Source organism: Colossoma macropomum, unplaced genomic scaffold, assembly GCF_904425465.1.
Source record: "Colossoma macropomum unplaced genomic scaffold, Colossoma_macropomum, whole genome shotgun sequence".
Classification (NCBI taxonomy): domain Eukaryota; kingdom Metazoa; phylum Chordata; class Actinopteri; order Characiformes; family Serrasalmidae; genus Colossoma; species Colossoma macropomum.
Window position 1 is genome coordinate 21,963,266 of NW_023494789.1, and position 20,459 is coordinate 21,983,724.

Here is a 20,459-nt window from a genome sequence, read left to right on the forward strand (position 1 = left end):
CAGTGATAAACACATTCTTTTAAATGATCAACAGTGCCATCTAGCTACAAAAGCAAAACATCAAGAGAAAGCATACCCAGAATTTATTATTGATGTCTTGTTGGTTAAATGCCTTATTATTTCATGCCATGGTTAAAACGACCTTTTTGGGTAGATTTTTGGACATTTTTTAGCTGGACGTAATCTGGCAACCCTGTCAGTGGTCTGATGTGGGTAAAGAAAACATGCAATGTGTCACTAGTGTGCATTTGTTTTGAGAAGTTCTGAAACTTAAAAAGCAAAAATTGAGATGCAAATCTATCATTGCTGTGATACCAAAACCTCCTAACTCCAATTTTTTGTGTTAGACCAGAGGTGCACAACTGCAGTCTTGGAGAGCATAGTTTTGTAAAAGGGACTAGTCACATTGTCAAATAGCCTCAAATTTCCAGCCCTTTTAATAAACATTCAGAACAAAAATCACAATATTTGTGGTATCCTCTAAAGATATTGAGAACCTATAAAGCTTGATTCCTGTGTTTCCCAGAGTTCATGTGGACAGCTACAGCTGGTGGGGACGTGGCTATATTAGCACTGAATAGCATGAATACACCCCTTCAGCTACTGTGGGTCATGTAGCCTCACGATTTTTAAAGATTTATGATTTCTGTGGAATTAATAAATGTTTTTATTCAGTCAGTTTGATTAGTCAGTTAATAATGCGAACAGGTGCTGCTGAAGGGTGTACATGGAAAAAGTCAGTCTTTATGACTTTATGACGGTTTTTAAATAACAAATTTCCTTTTGAACAGCATCAGCTCCATACTGAGCTCTTTTTGTGGTCAAAGATGAACTTGTTGTTCATTAAAAGCTGAGCTTCAGAATCAACTCCAGAGACGTAAATGCGTTGCTAGACTTTGGTATTCCCGGTTGCTGAAACTTTCTTTTCTGTTGAGTTTGAAGACGGTGTATTAGTGGATGGTTATGGTTGTGGATGTCTGTTGTGAGTGAGTGAATGGGAGAGTCATGCTTTGGTGATTCTTGGAAGATGAGTCCTCTTTCTATTTGAAACATGCCCAAAGCCACCACACCAAGTTTTGAAGTGGCTTTCAAAGCAAAGACATGTTTTTTCTGACTTTTGGCATGACACAGCACCTCCTGACTGTAAAAAATAGCCATATGTGATTGATCAGTTTTAATTGATGGTTCAGTATGTGTCTTTGAGTACCAAACTGTGCTGGACACTAGCCCTCAAGAACTGGAGTTGTGCACTCTTGTTGTAGTGTCATTGTCAATGTTGTATTCATTGTTGCATGTTCTTAACCTAAAAGATATGATGCCTCAGAGCATGCTTGTGTTCACTTAACACTATAGTTTGGGCCCCTCTATATTAGTCTGGGCCCCTCTGGTAAAATGACATGTTTTGTTGATTTTCCAAATATAAAATAAGTTAACTCATCCTCTACAGAGAACATTCTGCTGCACATTTTAATACATAATTACTGTTTATTTGCTGAAAATGGAATATAAAATCCAGCCTATGCAAAAGTTATGGAACATATTATATTTTCTGTTTTATTTTTTCCAAAATGTTAAACTCAGAAAATAAGTAGAAATTGTGCATGAGAATGCAGTGCCTTATTTAAATTTGACCCTTATAAAGTACATTTGTACTTATTTTCATTTAGAAAATCAAGACATGTCATAAAGACCAGCCTTGCAGTGCAGAAATGTTTCCATGAACAGGAGGTGGAGGTGTTGGGGGTCTTTCGCAATTCTAGTCCTTAAATACACCTGATGGAGTTTACACATGATTACACACAAGAATAACTTGATATTTGGCTGCTAAGCTGAATTGAACATATTCGAGCAGGAAAACACCAAACTGCATTTCAGGTGTACTTCAGCTCTGTGCCTAAAGTCATGTACTTTGTGCTTACCTAAATTGACTATAACCTAACATGCCCAGTTACCATTCTAACATTTTATAATCCTGCGTATCACAATTAGCTTAATGCAAAGAGCGTCATTGTAAAAAAAAAATACATTTCTTGAAGGACAAATACATTTTACTTTTGGAATTCTGAAAGTTTCAAACCAGGGCTCTGATGGCCCCTCCCCTTTTGCTATATTGAAGTGACCAATGTTCCACACTTCAGTTAGTACACAGAAGAAGTTGTTTTGACTTGATTTGAGGCACAGAGCAGGACTGGGGTTGTAAAACAGATTTCACAGATTTCATAAAGAGTTCAGAGTGGTTGTAAGGGAGTTTTTAAAAGCATAAAACTCTTCAGACATCTGATTCCTATCACTGCCACTGTGAGCAATCCTGACTGGCTATGTTTCTCCATCAAACCACTCTAAATGATTGTGTTTACATCTTAACCATTTAATTATTCAGATATTTAAAAAAAAAAATCTGTGGAATTCCCCTTTAAGAGTCTACATTTCCACCTGCAGGGAGCAGAGGGCACAGCAGGGCAACCAGGTGACCCTGGACAGGTAGGCCGGGCTGGGCTGCCTGGACCTATGGGCCCTATGGGACCACAGGGGCCTCCAGGTCTCCCTGGACCTCCTGGACCAGTCATCAGAATCGATAGTGTATGTCACTGTAAACTGCCTTTGAAACTACATTACCTTTTAGTACTCTTTCACACTACCCGTCGTTTCAGATACCTAAAAGTATATGTATATTGATTTTTTTTTGCCCTAATGGTGGCTTACACAGCTGAAAGGTTTGGGTCAGTGCTTATGCGCACTGACATCATAACGGTATGAAGTGTATGGAATTTGGCATGATACCCAAGACAGTGCTGGTATATTGTTTTCCTCAAAATTAACTTGGTTAGTCTTTAATAAGTTCTAATTGAAAACTGACATCAAATTTTTGATAGCCAGGGTATGTTTGATTGCAACATGTTTTAAAAGTAAATTTCTAAAACCCCCTTTGTAACTTTACTTAATGTTTATATTTAGAAAGAAGAGATGTCAGAAGTTCCTCTTCAGTATATTCCAGGAGTATTGGGGCCACCAGGTCCACAGGTAAGCTTGTCTAAGCTTGTCTTTTTTTGCATATGGTAGTCTTTAAATCTGCTTACATCATCCCAATTCTTTGTAAGTTCACTGTAATGGGTAACAAGTTCAGCCAAACAAAATTTAGATACCTATTTGCTATTTTTAGCCTCCAAGTGATGCTGTAAGTTGTTGGGTTTCAAATCTACATTTGAAAAGACCTTTGAGTGTACAGCCAGGAATGTTACTTGTTACCTGTTTTCAATTCTCTTGAATGTGAAGGCCAAAGCTACATATTCACTGCTGTATTTTCTTAGTTTCGGTGATGCTTACACCGAAATTATAAACAGAACTAGCTAACATTTTGCCAGAGCAAGCGTTTTTGTAAATAATCAAGAATATTTGTCATATTTAAAATTATGTTTGGTTAAATGTTCATATTATAGCAATTGTTTTGTAGTTAAAAAACAAACTGATGGTCAATGGTCCACTAGCGGTACCACCACAGGCCACTGGAGGTCTGCAGCCCACAGGTTGAAAACAACTGCTTTACATAAAATCTGTTCACTGCCTTATTAATCCTTTCCACAATGTCTTAACTGAGTATTATTTTTTTGTTGATGTTCATTGGTTCCAAAATTAAATATTAATAAAAAAATAATAAAAATGGAGGTTGTTTATGTTCAGTTGACTTTAGATTTTAGGACTAGTGATTCTAAAATTTTAGAGAAGAAGAGACAGAGAATAACCATATCATTGCTCCCAGTTACAATGTGAAGACTATAATATAATAATAATAATTAATAATGTTTTAGGCTATGTATTAATGTTATAATTAAAAAAACATATAAAATAAATAATTATATATTTATCTGTGATGTATAATATAATAATTTTCTGGATTTTAAATATTAATATGGAGTTGGTCCTCCTTTTGTGGCTGTAACTGCCTCTGCTTTTCTGGGAAGGCTTTCCATGAGATTTTGAAGTGTGTATGTGGGATATTTGTGCCCCTTCAGGCAAAACAGCATTTGTTAAGTCAAGCACTGATGCTGGATGAGAAGGCCTGGCTCGCAATCTCAGTTCTAGTTCATCCCAAAAGTGTTTACTGATGTTGCTTCTGTAAAGCAACCTTGTTTTAAAAATCATTCTTTTACTCTTGACAGTAAGTGTGTTTTTCTTTACAGGGACCACAAGGAATTCCTGGATTGCCGGTGAGTTGCTGCACCAGCACTACGGCTGTCAAAATAAAACTTGACATTCAAATATTTATCAAATTCAAAGAAAAAGGTACATTCAAATAGAAAGAGTAGAAAATGTCCATTCAAATGTGTAAAGCTACTCTCTGCTGTGTCTGCTATGTATTCCAGGCCAGTTACTAACTTACAAAAATGGCCACATGTTTGCTGTAATCTTTAAGAGAAAAAATATAATCACTAAAGTTTGGTAAAATTGGCAGAATTTCCCATTGGTGTGAATTGGGGGGGCTTGAGTCTCTGTTGTCCACTCTGAACCAAACAGAGTGTGCTTTTGAGAATGATTGATAATTTATGTTGAGCATGGAAGTAAGAGACATAACATTGACTTGGAAATCTGGCATTTACTGCAGTTATTTACCTTCTTCCTTATTTTCTTTGCAAAATAATGTGTGGTTAATAAAATAATATATTGAAAAAATGTAAAATATTTGAGCATTTGGCAAACAAAGAAGGGGAAATTTAAAATTTCATTACTGCTCTCATCTGACAGCTCTAATGCGCCTGTGATTCTGAATGCAATTAAAAGAAATAGAACCACTTCAACAATAAGCTCCAGTCTTATCCTTTCCAACATCAACCACTCAGGGCAAGACAGGTTTGCCTGGAATCCCAGGGCAGAAAGGCAGTGAAGGCCCGAGGGGACGAGATGGAAGTCCTGGACTTGATGGTTTCCGTGGACTAGAGGTGGGTCACTCTAAGCAGTTCCAGTAGTGTGTCAATTCACTGCAGCATTATAATTATTGAAGAAATACTTCTGAAGGTACAAGTTTCTTCATTCTTGTCTCAAACTTTTTTTACAGGGTTCAAAAGGTGAAAGAGGGAACAAAGGCGACAAAGTAAATGATACTTCATGCTTTGTAAAAAAAAATGGGTTTGGAAGCATTTTGTTTATCCTGGTGTCTGATGTGTATATATGTTTTTAGGGTGAACCAGGACAACCTGGGGGTCCACCAGGGCCTCCAGGACCTCCTGGCCCTCCAGGATCAGTGGTATGTGTTTCAAGCACTGTAAGTCTAGACAGTGTCATTGATCACAGAAGTCACTCCCATACATGTTAAACTAACCCATACTTTAAAGGGCCCATATTGTGAAACAAAGTTAGTATGTAAACATTCATAAAGTGTGCACTTCACTCCTCAGTCCATATAGTCCATATATGGATGCCTAGCTGCAAAAACAGCCCATTTTGAATTCATTGTCTTTGTGATGAAATGACAACCAGTGCCTATTTAGCCTGCAGCAGTGAGCATGAGTTGGACTGAACATACTTTGTTTGGATTCAACTTAAGACTAACTTAAATATCAGGTAGCATGAATCCAACTTCATTCTATGAACAGGGCCACCCACCCACCCTAATTATACTGTTTTGTATTGAAAAAATTAAAAAAAGAATAATTCATTTTGATCAAAAAGTTTAGTAAATGCTAAAGTAAAGACAATAAATCAACAAATAAGTATACAAGAGATATACAGTATATATTAATTTGTATCTAGAAAAATAAATAAGATAGAAATATAAAATAAACAAATAAATACCACATGCTGGTGGCTACATTATGTTATACAATAGATTAAATTGTATGCGAAAATAAAATAAATAAACAAAATCATGCATAAAATAAATAATAAATATGACATGCTCGCAACTTAGCAATAATCTGTTTTCTCTACAGTGACTTTACCGCATTTATATTATACTAAAGTGTTTAAAGACTTAAGGTCTCACTGGCCAAAAAGAATAGGTAAAAATAATCATTTGTGCCCTCTGCTGTGACCATTCTGAAAAAGGACATAATAAGTAACTCCCCCACATAGTCTACGTGTATTGCTGCTCTGTTTTAAGTATCTATGTATCTTTATGTGCCAGATTGCCAAAGACAAATTTTTATTTAATGCAAATTTAATGGACAATAAATTGTTCTTATCTTTAGACCAGATGTGTTGTATTAACATGTTTTTCATCTATTGCACAACAATTATTTTATTTTTACTTTTGTAGGGTCCAATGGGACCTAAAGGTGATACGGGGCCAACAGGGCTACCAGGAACATCCATTAAGGTATGCTTTTCATCTCATGCACAAAAGCATAGAGAATAATCATGATTTACTATGAGAATTGTGTTATAATTACTTTCTCATCTCTTTCAAGGGTGAGCTAGGACTTCCAGGGCCAGTGGGACCACCAGTGAGTTTTGTCTTTGTCTTTAAGACAACTTAACAAGGAAAATATATAGTGTGTAGTATATACATAGTTATATACATAGATTTATATAGCAAATATTGGCTGTAAAAAGTCCAGCTCAGAGTGATGGTTTGGCCAAAAATCAAATTTATGTAATTCCCCCCTTATTCCTTTATTCTAGATGTTGTTGTTCAGCAAAGACAGTTCTTTCCTCTGTACCCTTCCCATTTGAGCCCTTGGCCATGTGCTTGTTTGTTTTGGGTTTTCATCTCTACCCCTTGTCTCCGCCCCTCTTGGTTGCTTCCAGTCTAGTTTTCGAGCCAGGTGTCTGTGTTTTGGTTCCTTGGCTCCTCCCTGCTCTACCCTCTTGTTATGCTCCTCACCTAATGTCTGTTTGTTTCTCCTCCCACTCATCATTTGCTCCAGCCTTGGCTTGATCCTGTTTGGTATTTGTACGGCTGTGTTTCAGTCTTGTCCTTGTCATGCATTGTGTTTGCTACCTTTTTGTCTTTTGAGGTTTCCACTTATTTTTCCTTGCTCCTGGATTCTTCATATCAGTTCCTGCTCCAGGTCTACAGTTTCCTGGTTTGTTGTCTAGTTTCTAGTCTTAGTAATTTTTGTTTTCTTTGGTTTATTTTCTTGCTGTTTTTCCAAAATAGACAGTAAATAATACATTGCTTGCAACTGCCACTCCATTTGTTAACACTGTCAGACTGGACTTGATAGCAAATAGGTTCCATGTCTCCACCATTACAGAGGCTGTTTTACAGTGCTCAAAAGTAATCTTGGGACACACCTCTAGCATTTTTTTTAGAATGATTTAATTTGTTAATGTACTACGAAGACTTTACTCAAAAGAGCATAATTTCAGGTATATTATACCTTATCAATCAATACTATGGGTACAACTGAACAATAGCAAACTAGAAAACCTTCACCCAACCCTCCCATTTTACCTAAAAAAAAATGGTGGGACACACATCATGTCAACGTTAATTTCTATAACATTATGAAAGATTTTGCTTTAGAGAACTTGAATTATTGAGTTGAATTAATTTATGAAAAAAATGTTTCTTGGTAACAAAAATCTGTGAGAACAATTGAAAATTGCAAATCCAAATTAAATGTTAAATGAAATACGAGAAGTGTACGTAAAAAAAACAGGAAGAGTTCAAAACCTGCCAAAGAGAAAATCTAACAAGCATGACTGAGCATCAGTTGTGCAAACTTCTGCACTCCGTGCCTCGAAGACTTCAAGCTGTCATCCAGAACATGATATATACTAACCTAAATAAAATACTAAAATACCTAAATAAAATACTAAAAAATGAATAATAATCGATTAATTACCTGGATCATTTTAAGTTATTTTTCTGATGGATAGGAATGAATAAATGATAACTGTAGCTTGGAAAGTAACAAATAAACATGACATAAATTGTATTCAGAGTATCCCAAAACTGCTTTTGAGCACTGTATTGCTTATGAAATACTGTTATCTAAAAATAAAAACAGTACAAAATTCAGGTTTCAAAATGACTGCTACTACTGTTCATAGCTATGCAACATGCCTTTGTATAATTTTTTATTTTTAAATACAGTGTGTCATACTAGCTTGAGGCAAGAGTGTGATGTTTAGCCAATGCAATCTGCACAGTGGAACACTGGTGGCTATAAGCATCCATTACTTGTTAGCAAGATTAGCATTGGAATTCCGGTGCAAAATTACATAAGCAAACTTCAGACACAAAACATATCCTTGGCTAATGAACTACACTTGGGGTCAGGATAGTGTGTATAGTGTTGTTGTTTAATTTTATTTCCACGACATACAACACCATTATGTATTTACTCTTTTTCTTTAGGGTCCACAAGGGCCTCCGGGGCCCAAAGGAGAAATAGGACTCCCAGGAAGGCCAGTGAGTACTTCAGCACATAAAGCCTGAAATGTTTTTCGGAATACATATTAGGGTACTATGATTGCTATGTTGTAAAGTTGTTTTTCTTTCTTTTTTCAAATGATCACTAATGGCTTTTCTACTGTTGTTGATTCCAGGGTCGTGCGGGTGTGAATGGGAGGAAAGGGGAAAAGGGAGATTCAGGAGGTTTTGGGCCAGGTGGATATGGATATGGTTATCCGGTAAGGGATGAGTACCTACAGTATGACTTCAGGCTAACATTCTAAATTAAACTGGTTTAGATCTGATATGTTTTTATGGATTCTTTTCAGGGACCTCCTGGACCGCCAGGCCCCCCTGGACCTCCTGGACCTATAGCATCTGTAGATAGGGTAAGTATGACATACATAGGGACATTTTCAAATGACTGCCTTTGCATGTGGAATTGGCCATAAATGCTATAGAAGCTTTAATAAGCTGCATGTTTTGGCTACACATTGATAATGTGTTGGCAATATTTACACAAGGAGGATAACTGAACATTTGCTGCTGCTGTTATAAGATAACTCATGTCTTTTTAGGGCAGCTCCAGCTTTTACTATGGTGAGTCTGACTGTCTTATTTATTATCACATAATGTGTATTAAAACAAAATGCTACTTTAGGCATGATGCAAAGCTGCAACATAATACAATATGACAACATATGATAATATTCAATAGATAATTGAATTTCAACAAACAGTTCTTCTGCCAAGCAATGTAATTTGTTAATACAGTTGCCAAGCAACTTAACACTCAAAGATTATTCCATTTACAACACAATATATTTGAATCATTTGCCAAATTAATGTAAAATTCACTTGATATGTGTAGTTATGTGTACATCAGGTGCTTTACAACTATGAACAGTACAAAAACACTTAATTTCTGCAACATGTTCCAAAAAATCTGGGACAGAAGCATGTTTATCATATTATCACTTTCCTTTTAACACTTGATAATCTTCTTTAACTGTAACCACAAAAGCAGAAATCTTTGCCAGTCTTAAGCTGGACAACAGTACAGGGCCTGCATTGTCGTATCTTCTGCTTTATAATGTGCCATATATGTTTAGTGGGAGTCTGGACTGCACATAAACCCGTCTAACACCTCCGATCATTAAACAGCCATGCTGTCGTATCATGTGTGGAATGCGGCTTGGCGTTGTAATGTTGAAATAAGCATCAAAAAAACATCCTTGTCTAGAAGACAGCATATGTTGCTTCAAAATGTGTATCATTCATCATTAATAGTGCCTTCACAGATGTGCTAATATATCCCCCATACAATGACAGAAAATGATCATTACGTTTCCACGTTTCCACTCTGCACGTCCATTTCAGAAGAAATGTAGGTGGCATTTCTGAACATTAACAAATGGTGTTTATTGACAACGCTTTGTCAAAGTATTACAGAGTCCCTGTAATGATATTCATCACAAAAGCATGTCAGTTTTTATTTCACTTTTTTTGAAGAAGAGCTCAATTTTGTCTGCCTCAGCCAAAAGGGGGGTAAATTAAGAGGCATCAGTTCACATTAAGAGACTATACCCACAATCCAAATGAATGTAGAGAATGTAGGTATTAAAGGCACTAATGAAAGGAACCTGCCAACATGGTAATAGCTGTATTTTCAAGCACTATGCATAGGAAGCAGCACAAGTGCAGATGAGACTCACTGCCGTAACATTCACACAGCTCTTTACCAACCTTTACCAATTTTAAACAGGATGCTATACAATCACTACGACTAGCTAGTGTGCCAGAAGGCTAAACAGCTGCCCTGAGGGGTGGCTGGGAACTTTAGCTGGTACTAGCCAGATCAAGCTGTCTTGCAAAGCAAACAATTTTTATATTTCTCAAATGCACTTAAGTGCATATTACTAATTGCATTTCATTTTCACAAAAGAAATGAAAAGGGGATTGATGTTCTGCTAACCATTTCAGCAACACACTGTTCATCAGCTTTTTAGCACTGAGTGCTGTGTGTGTCTCTACCCGAACCAATTTCATCCTGATTTTTTGTGGTGTGATCTATGACATAATTAGAAGAATATAATTGACAACATAATACAAAATGACTGTAATTTCATATTAGAAAAATAATAGTAATAAATAAAATAAAAAAAAAATACAGATATCACAAATCTGTTGGGGTATATGCATCCTCAGACCGCAGCTTTAAATATCTTTGCACTATTTTCGTTTAAATACAGATCAAATTAGATTTATTAATCACTGCTCTGTTTTTATTTGCATTTCTCATACTTTCTCAAATTTTCAGCTTTTTGGGAATTTTAGTTTTGTAGTTCAAACGTGCATGAGCCAATCAGATTTTAGAACCAGAACTATTTGTTTTATAGGTGAATACGTTTAACACTAATTCTTCCTCCTTGCAGCCAAAGGAGAAAAGGGAGAACGAGGATCCCCAGGCATTCCTGGTTTGCCAGGTACTGATTTCTAAATTAGACAGTAACTACAAAAAATACTAAAATTGGTGGCCAACCAAGTGAGTTGTCCATTAACAGTAATATTATTTTAGTGGTAACTGGGTAACCAATATGCTTTCAGTCAAAATCCAAATCAGTGAGTATTTTCTGCGAGTTATATTTTATTTTTAATTAATTAATTTGTTTGTCACAGGTCTCACTGGCAACTTTGATATTTATGCACTGAAGGTAAGTGAATCCCTACCTCACTAAGTGTCATATATATATATACTGCTGGATAATGCTAACACATTTGTCACTGTAGAATGAACTAAGGGGTGAACAAGGCACTAAGGGAGAGAAGGGAGAACCAGGAGGTGGCTACTCCGATCCTCGCTATAGTGGAGGACAGGGTCAAACTGGAAGGCCAGGACCTCCGGTAAGAGCTCATTTACTGAGTAGCCAGTTTATTAGGTAGCTCCTGACCCTCACATGCCGTGCCAGTTCTACCCAATAACAGCCAATTACATGAAGCATGAGAGTCACCAAAGAAGGAAAAATCATACTACTGAATATGTAGACATTAGCCAAGTATAAATTTGTATAGTTTAGATAGCTTGTGGTAGTCATTGTTTTTATTTAGCCTCTAATTTTACAATACATCAGCTAAAAAAATCCTGCTTAGGGCCCCCGAAAAGTTAGAGCTGACCCTGTTCACACAAACTCTCCATTCCAACAAGTCAAATGTCAAGTGACTGCTGTAATTAGTGCAAATCAGGCAGACTAGCGTGTCTAGCATCAGTTAGTGTTAAAATGACCAGGGAAATGAGCAGAAGAGTGAGCTTCATTACTTTCAGTGAGGCATCATTGTTAATTTATTCTTTTAATTTTGTTTAACCTTTGTTTATGGTAGTCACATTGTTTTGGGTTGATTACTGTGGTCTGATCTCTAAACCCACACATGCAAACAAAAATAACACGCAACTGTAAATGTCACATCCAGATCTGTAGTAATTTTGTAGGTAAATTAGTGGCCCCCTCCTTAAATGGTACAGTCCTGCCTTGTCTATTGTAGAGTGAGTACAAATTAGCCAAGGGGTTCCCAATCTCAGGCCTGTTGACCCCACACTATGTACACTTTTTGCACCTGATTCAACTAGTGACTCATTAATCATTGGTCTGGCTCAGGTGTGTAGAGCAGTGAAAATGCAAAAATGTACAGTGCATCCATGAGTCAAGGCAAAAAGCGGTGGCATAGAGGAGACGAGAAAATACTAGATTTTAGAAAAAAAGTTAATTTGATCACAGTGGTTAAATAGCCAAACTAATCTACTTTCCCTAGGTCAGAGGGTTCGCAGGCCTGATCACCCCACACTGTGTACATTTTTGTCACATCTGTCATACCTAATTTAACTCATTAGCTAATGAACAAGCTTCTGGTGGGCTAAGTGAAGTGTGAAAACACAAAAATGTGCAGATTATGGGGTCATCGAGAAAAAAGTTGTCTGGCAGAATGGGTCTATATTCCGTTTGCATCATGTTGATGGAAAGATCAGAAATAAGTGAAAGCAGCCTAAGTCAACAGTAGAGTCCAGGGAAGAGGTGTGGAATTTTTTGGAACATATTAGGACCCCAGACACCAATTGAAGAACATCTGAATGGCATGGTGTATGTAAACATTGTTGCTGACCAAGATCGTCCTTTCATGGCTACAGTTCATCCACTCTTGAATGGACCCTTCCAGTATGATAATCCTCAGATGACTTGTATCACGAGGCACATATGATCACCAAATGGTCCCAGGAACAAGACATCAACTTATTATTGCTTCTGTAGCAGGATGAGGTGGAAAGGGCTGTTCATTGTAAGACTATGCAGCCATCCAATTTGGAGGAACTGCACAACGTATAGCACAACATTTCTGCACAATGCAACTTGTATCTTGTAGAATCCATGCTCATGTTCATGCTGTTATAGAGGCCAATAAAGGAGAAACATGCTACTAGGTATGTGCACTTAATAAACTGGCTTTTCAGTGTATATGAAACCGTGAAACAAGTGGTAGAGTGTTCCACGCTGATTTCCTCTTGACAGGCATATACTCAGTCAATTTATCTGCTGTGCTAAATAGGGCCCAAGAGGAGAATCTGTTGTTGGACCTCCAGGGCCTCCAGGACTTCCAGGAATTGGCTATCCTGGTCGACCAGGAAATCCAGGTGCACCAGGACTGCCAGGACCACCAGGACCACCAGGATCAGCAGGACCAGCATTAGCAGGGGCATACAGACCCTTACAAAGTAAGAAGCACCAAAACATTGCCAGTAGTTTGAATTCTTACATCCTGCCACCTATGCCCACCATATCTGTATTTAGAATATGTCATATGTTATACTAACACTTAATTACTATTTAGCCATCAATATTCCTGGACCACCTGGACCTCCTGGTCCCCCTGGAATTCCTGGACAATCATCTGGGGTAAGCTTAATCTCTCTTTACCACCGGTATTTCCCTGGATTGAATTTATATTATCTTCTCCTATCAGTTTTTTATACTTTAAATTTGTCACTTCAGGTGATGGTTATGAGATCTTTTGACACAATGGCTGCCATGACTCGACAGCATCCAGAAGGCACATTGGTGTACGTCATAGACAACACAGACTTCTATATCAGAGTGCGGGACGGTGTCCGGAAAATCATGGTAGAACATGAAAAGATAAGCCTATGCCTATGCCTATGAGATTAGCCAACTACAGCTGTTTTACTGTCAACATGCACATATCATGGCTAACTCTGTTTATATTGATTTATTTTAGCTGGGAGAATATACACCATTTCCAAAACATTTGGTAAGTTTAACACAAATATTTGAATCGTTTAATTCTTGCAACTTTTGACCTGGAATATCAAGGCTAGGGTGACCAGACATGTCTACTAGGACACTCCCATATTCCAGCATCATTCAAAGTGCCCTGGCTTTTTCTCAAAAACTGTTTATCTGTCCCATATTTTAGATGATTTTTTAAATTACTGGACCATTGCACAAAATATGCACAAATGCAAACACAGAGAGTATAGATGTCAACACCAAACATATCAACTCTTTGTAATGTGTGTAATTGGAGGTCACTGGTGAGACCAAATCTAGCCAGTTGTATGCCCTGACAGGACCACGAAAGAAATTTCTGCATAATTTAATTGAGATGTAAATAAAGTAATTGAGAGTGCTTTAATGTGAAATTGGTTGGTCATTGTAGAGAAACTTACTGATTCAGATTTCTTTACAGTGGTAGTTATAGGCACCAAGAGTCACAATGTCTGCAATCCAAATGTAACCATATATTTACTATCAAAATATACTTACTATCTAAAACAACCAGTAAACTTACATGTGAGTTCTGAGTTTTTATATCTAATGCTGATGATGGTAAAATAGAGATAAATCTGGAAAAAAGTTTTTCTGTGTGGCTTCACAGTGCACTGCATGTACATCTCTGCTGTAAGTGGGGTTAAAATATGTATTTTAGGCCAAAACTTTATCTCAAAACTATCACAAAGCAATAGAAACAAAGAAATGTGTATGATTTACAAAACCAGAAGCAAACTAGATTTCCTTCCTACTAGATAGCCTTCATAGGTGAGAAAGCAAGTCAATAGTTTTAAAAGTGTCTTTTTATTGTGTTTAAATGCTATTTTTCATTGTGGTAGTTGTACACAGTTTTTTAAATCAAGGATGTTGCAGTTGTGCTGTATGTTTTATCCCAGCATGGGCCCATTGTTGGAGAGTAGTGGATTGGTTTCACAGCAGCTGGTTCTCATCTTTTTTATCCCTTATTGCCCGAAAGTAGCTTAACACAGAGACACATTTCACACAGCAGTGTCCCAGTTTATCTTATAGAAGAGTTAGAGGGAAAAAATTATTTTACTCGATTATATTAATTAGTAATATCAGAGATTTTTATTTTCGTGGTCCTGCATAAAAGCTACATGCTTTCTATTAGTAGTTGACATGTCAAGGCAGTGCCCTTGCTACTGCAGTCATTATATGACCATGTTTAAAATAATGTATTGTTTTCTTTTAGGTGAAAGAAATATGTCAGATGTGTACTGGATGGTGGGACATCTGGTCACTTTAATATACATTTTTCTGCAGCACAACGTGGCCAAATTCATAAGCATATCTCTCGTTCTCTTTATCCATCTGTAGGACAGTGATGTAGCAGCAGTGGAGCCCCCTCCTGTGGTGCTGTACTCTCCAGAGTCTCGTGTGATGGACCCTTCCCCCAGAGTTCCCACACTGTCTGAAGTATCTAAGACAGCACAGCCTGATACTGAACGCCAACCTCCGTATGACCCACGCTACACTACTGTCCCTAAATACTCACCACCAACTGCTCCACGATACTCAGACCCCCGATATTTGGACCCACGATACTTAGGTCCATGGTACTCTGCTCCAACTGACACGCATTATCAACCTGAACTGGACGCCAGACACCATCCCCACCAGCCTGACAGCAGATACCCACATCACTCAGGGTCTGAGTACCATGTTACATCAGTGCGCAGGCCCAGCCCATCAGAACCCCACCGTCCTGCCCACGCACACACCTCTGGTCCTGCGGTCAGCACCTTGAACTACTTTAAGATGGAACAGCTTTCTCTTTACAAGTCAGACATGCTCAAACATTAGAAAATGTTCATGCACCAGAACTACATGATGTCTGGGCAAGTAAATGCCTTTTAATATTTCACATTATGAGATCTAAGAAGACGTGTACTCATTTTAAGTAATATTATCAAGTGAAATTATCTTACTACACTGTCAGATAATTTTGTTTTAAGGGGGCCATAACCTGTAAATTATAGGTCCACTGATGATATTTCTGTGTTTATGTACCAAAATCAGCCAAATTCTATCTACACATGACCAATTTCCAACCTCTTTATATCACTTAGAATTGAGCAGTCTGTTTTGTTTCTGTCCTTTAAAAAAACAGAATATTTTTCCATGTTAGTTTACATTTGTGGACTGTATGGACTGGGGAGTGAACTGTATGTTTGAAACTTTTAACAATGTTTAAATACATCATTAGGTTTTTATTTCAGAAAAAAGAGGAAAAAATTCTTTAATAAAATGCTTGAAAGAAGGAAAATTATCTACTAATACAGTGAGATGCTTTCGCTTGATAAAATGATTTACTGTATATGAAGGTTAAATAATTTTGAGGTATTTTAACGGTCTCATAATGAGAGATATTACGTATATTGCGTACAATTAAGATGCTTTATCTTGCTAAGATTTTTGCAATTTTTGCAATGTGGAAAGAAAATGAACTACAAAAAAGACAGATCTCCAATATGTGTGTATATAAATACACCTCCTTGTTTCTACACTCATTTTCCATTTTATCAGTTCCACTTACCATGTAGTTACAGTTCTACAATTGCAGAATATAGTATAATCTGTTTCTCTGCATACTTTATCCCCTTTTACCCTGTTCTTCAATGTTCAGGACCCCCACAAGACCACCACAGAGCAGGTATTATTTGGGTGATGAAACATTCTTAGCACTGCAGTGACACTGATGTGGTTGTAGTGTGTTAATGTGTGTTGGGCTGGTTCGACTGGAGTTTTTAAACCCTGTGTTTTAACACTCAGTTTAAACACTGTGGGGGTCCTGACCTTTGAAGAACAGAGTGAAAGTGGGCCTAAAATGTATGCATAGAAATAGATGAACTACAGTCTATAATGTAGAACTAAAAGGAAGTGTACTTATGAGGTGGTTAATCGTTGCTCATGTTTTATTTATGACCTGTGATGTTTTTTTTTTTGTAGTTGCACCTAATTGCCCTCAACTTACCTAAAGAGGGTGACATTCAGGGTATTAAAGGAGCAGACCATCAGTGTTTCCTCCAGGCTCAAGCTATTGGACTCAAAGGTACATTCAGAGCCTTCCTTTCATCACGACTCCAGGACCTATACAGTATAGTGCGCAGAGGTGACCGGGATCAGATTCCTATTGTTAACCTAAAAGTAAGTGGAATTTTTCACAATGACTATCACCTAAAGTACAAATCTTTTACTAAGCCTACATTTACAGTAAAAGCCTTTTTGCTCAGTTCCATTTATTTACACAGATCCAATCTTTCTGCTTTGATGTTTCACTTTTGTATCTGTCCGTAGTGTAAACTAACTTAAAACTGTGTGTGCCCTGAAACCTGCATGTGTTCATCCAAATCAGCAATGATATATACATGATACAAACGCATCATGATGAACAATAACAACAAATTAACTTTAAAGGACAATTTCACAGATTTTTCAAAATTTCTGCATTATTTTGTTGAGATGTGAACAAAGTCATCCAGGGCGGTTTGATGTGAAATGCTCCATTCTAGAGAAAAGTACACACTCAGAATTTTGTTTACTATCCAAAACCACCAGTGAACCTTCAGGCATCTTCTAAATTTTTAATGTGTTAAGCTGATCATTGTAAAATAGAGGTACATCTGAAAAAAAAAAAATAATAATAATAATTTCTTTGGGTACTATTTTGCCTACATCACCCTCTGTGTACCCTTCTGCCATGAATGGATTAAACAATACATACTTTTTAGGCCAAAACATTTTCAAAGCTTGTGTATACAATGTCTCAGGCATCAGGCAATATGTTTGTATCCATTTTTAGCAATAACGTTCTGTGAGGGAGCTTTTAAATGCATTAAACTCTTCAGACGTCTGGTTCCTATCATCCCCACTGTGAACAATTCAGACTTTTGAATTCCCCTTTATGTTAGCTGCTGCTGCCACCCTACCAACACTGGATGATAACAGTAATATGTAGTGCCTGAATAACATATCAGTTGGCTTATACTAGCAGATTATATTGATGGTCTGTTTTTTATCAGTGCTGGAAAATTATTGCTAATTATTAAAAAACTTTTAGGGTCATGAAATTGGTGAAATGCAAACTTGGAACTAATTATGAGACATTACCTAATTAGTTATATGACAACACTACAGGTTGAACGGATAAATCTAAACACCATCATTGTTATAATAGTAAACATGAAAAAGTATCCAAACATGCTTTTTTAGCACGAGAATAACACAAAACAAAATAACTATTTTACGAAGAGAACCTCCACAACATTGATTTTATTTAAAACTGTGTTTCTGCTGTTTATTTGACTTCAATACATGTGACAGTAGAGAATGGACAGTCATATTTGTCAACCATTGTTTAAAACTATTGGAGTATAAAAGTGAAATAGAAATATAACATTATATTGGCTGATATTACCTGAATTTTTATCCCTTTAAAATGTGTATTGACGACAAAATTTTAGGCCATAGTAATATATGCATGTGCAGTGGGAAAAAAGTGCTGCCAAATCAGTAACGTTTCTGTCAATGTTTCCATCAGGATGAGGAGTTATTCAGCAGCTGGGAGTCTATCTTCCGTGATGAGGGGAAAATGAGAGAAAACCTACGCATCTACTCATTTGATGGCAGAGATGTCCTCGATGACGATGCATGGTAAATTGAAATCTTCAGTCTCTCATTTCTTAGTTTAAACCAAATTCCAAAAAAGACAAAACAGTAGGCAAAATGTAAATAAAAAGAGTGTTTTAACTAATTAACTCTCTTGGAACAGGGCATGTTTGCCACAGTGTTACATCAACAGTGTTCAGTAATCCTTTCTGAACTGAGGACATCAATTGTTTGTGTGGTTTTGAAAGTGGACTTTTTTCCATTCTTGTATGAAATTTTTTTTGATTGCCATGTTCTGATACTGGTGAACCTCAGGGCTGTGTTTTGTCCCCTTTGTTGTTCTCTAAATATACACGAGGTAACAGCAGTGATCCTACTCTTATTAAGTAAGTAGATGATATGGCCCTTATTTCCTGCCAGCATGAGGCCCATTGTTCTTAAACTGTTGGACTATTTGCGCACGCAGTTTTTCACAAAGTGGTGACTGAGCCCTTTGTAAATGTTCCTTTTATACCCCATCATAATAGAATCACCCATTATCTATTCACCTGTTCACTCCTTGGAAGTTCCAAACCAGGTGTATTTGATCATTCCAACTTCACACTCTTACATTTCCCCTGTCCCAGCTTGTTTGGAATGTGCTACAGGCATCAGGTTTGGAAATAGAATATATTTACAAAAATTAATAAAGTTGATAAGGTAAAATAATAAATATCTTTGTGCTGTTTTCCACTAAATAATTGTAAAAGACAGTTTACAAATCACTGTTTTCAGTTTTTCTTTGCATTTTACTTAGTGTTCCAACTTTTCTGGAACTGGGTTTTACAGTTGTCATTTCGTGCTCTGTACAAGGACTGATTTTCTTATGTTTTCTCTCCCAGGCCAGAAAAGATGGTGTGGCATGGTTCGAGCACTGCAGGACACCGGCAGACAGACAGCTACTGTGAAACATGGCGTACCAACAACCACGCAGTTACAGGCTTGGCCTCCTCCCTCCAGGATGGCCTCCTCCTGCAGCAGACGCCACGCAGCTGCTCCAGATCCTCTATTGTGCTGTGTATTGAAAACAGCTACATTGCCAATTGAGGCCATGTTTGTATTAGATCAGCTTTTACAGCTGCCTCAGAAGAAAAATGGGGGGGGGAATAAATAGTCACTCTAGAACACATCCAAACAGTGTTGAAAGGCAAGGTATTCTGATGTACACCACTTTTGATTAAAAAAATTGGAACAGTGAAATTAAAACGATTTGTAATGTGTACTCAAACACTTTGGATTAAAGATGAAATATGAATATGCAGAATAATTTTTTTTATCTGGATATTTCTGCGAATGTGTCAAATGGTTCAGAATAGAAGCACAATATGTGATTCACAGTCCCATTTACTTTTACCTCATATTCTAAAATGCCTGAGTATACGGTAAAACAGAAAAAAAGTCTTTAACCTCAGTGCCTCAATACTTATGTAGGGTAAATCCACCTCAAATCACCACATTGCAGAAAAAGTTCCCAACTTACAATTTCAGATCTGCTTAATACTTTCAGGAAATAATGTCATTGTGCTTAATATACAGATAGAATTTTAGGCATGTATGGTCATTCTTTCTGACATATAAGCTTTAAAAGTGGCATGGCCTTCTTTTTTTCCTTTAAGTGGAAATCAAATAAATTTTTTCGAAATGTCTGCAGCTGAACAAAAAAGCTGTTAAATTCCCTTTTAAAATGAGTGCTGCCAAAAATGATATACACCAATCAGGCATAACATTATGACCACCTCCTTGTTTCTACGCTCATTGTCCATTTTATCAGCTCCACTTACTATATAGGTGCACTTTGTAGTTCTACAATTACAGACTGTAGTCCATTTGTTTCTCTGCATACTTTGTTAGCCCCCCATTACCCTGTTCTTCAGTGGTCAGGACCCCCATGCACTGCAGTAACGCTGATGTGGTGGTGGTGGTGGTGTGTTAGTGTGTGCTGCACTGGTACGAGTGGATCAGACACAGCACGTCAGTGTTACTACAATGCTGAGAATGATCCACCACCCAAATAGTACCTGCTCTGTGAGGGTCCATGACCACTGAAGAACAGGGTAAAAGGGGGCTAACAAAGTATGCAGAGAAACAGATGGACTACAGTCTGTAAATGTAGAACTACA

The 20,459-nt window shown here is 37.2% G+C and overlaps 1 protein-coding gene across 6 annotated transcripts in view; it reads left to right on the forward strand.

Annotated features, from left to right (window-relative positions):
- The window catches only part of col18a1b (collagen type XVIII alpha 1 chain b), a 77,024-nt gene extending 56,957 nt beyond the window's left edge, over positions 1 to 20,067 (forward strand). For 4 of the 6 annotated variants that reach the window (XM_036570570.1, XM_036570565.1, XM_036570568.1 and 1 more), the window contains 23 exons: positions 2,440 to 2,580; positions 2,956 to 3,021; positions 4,179 to 4,205; positions 4,836 to 4,934; positions 5,051 to 5,086; positions 5,174 to 5,257; positions 6,251 to 6,310; positions 6,402 to 6,437; positions 8,300 to 8,353; positions 8,491 to 8,574; positions 8,665 to 8,724; positions 8,914 to 8,935; positions 10,771 to 10,821; positions 11,015 to 11,049; positions 11,126 to 11,239; positions 12,932 to 13,097; positions 13,214 to 13,278; positions 13,375 to 13,503; positions 13,619 to 13,651; positions 15,010 to 15,426; positions 16,642 to 16,839; positions 18,233 to 18,345; positions 19,182 to 20,067. In XM_036570570.1, coding sequence (XP_036426463.1) covers positions 2,440 to 2,580; positions 2,956 to 3,021; positions 4,179 to 4,205; positions 4,836 to 4,934; positions 5,051 to 5,086; positions 5,174 to 5,257; positions 6,251 to 6,310; positions 6,402 to 6,437; positions 8,300 to 8,353; positions 8,491 to 8,574; positions 8,665 to 8,724; positions 8,914 to 8,935; positions 10,771 to 10,821; positions 11,015 to 11,049; positions 11,126 to 11,239; positions 12,932 to 13,097; positions 13,214 to 13,278; positions 13,375 to 13,503; positions 13,619 to 13,651; positions 15,010 to 15,426; positions 16,642 to 16,839; positions 18,233 to 18,345; positions 19,182 to 19,386 — 2,295 coding nt within the window. In that variant the 3' untranslated portion in view covers positions 19,387 to 20,067. The remainder of the gene's footprint in view (positions 1 to 2,439; positions 2,581 to 2,955; positions 3,022 to 4,178; positions 4,206 to 4,835; positions 4,935 to 5,050; positions 5,087 to 5,173; positions 5,258 to 6,250; positions 6,311 to 6,401; positions 6,438 to 8,299; positions 8,354 to 8,490; positions 8,575 to 8,664; positions 8,725 to 8,913; positions 8,936 to 10,770; positions 10,822 to 11,014; positions 11,050 to 11,125; positions 11,240 to 12,931; positions 13,098 to 13,213; positions 13,279 to 13,374; positions 13,504 to 13,618; positions 13,652 to 15,009; positions 15,427 to 16,641; positions 16,840 to 18,232; positions 18,346 to 19,181) is intronic. The other 2 variants (XM_036570569.1, XM_036570566.1) reach the window with 2 other exon arrangements.
- The last annotated feature ends 392 nt before the right edge of the window (positions 20,068 to 20,459 follow it).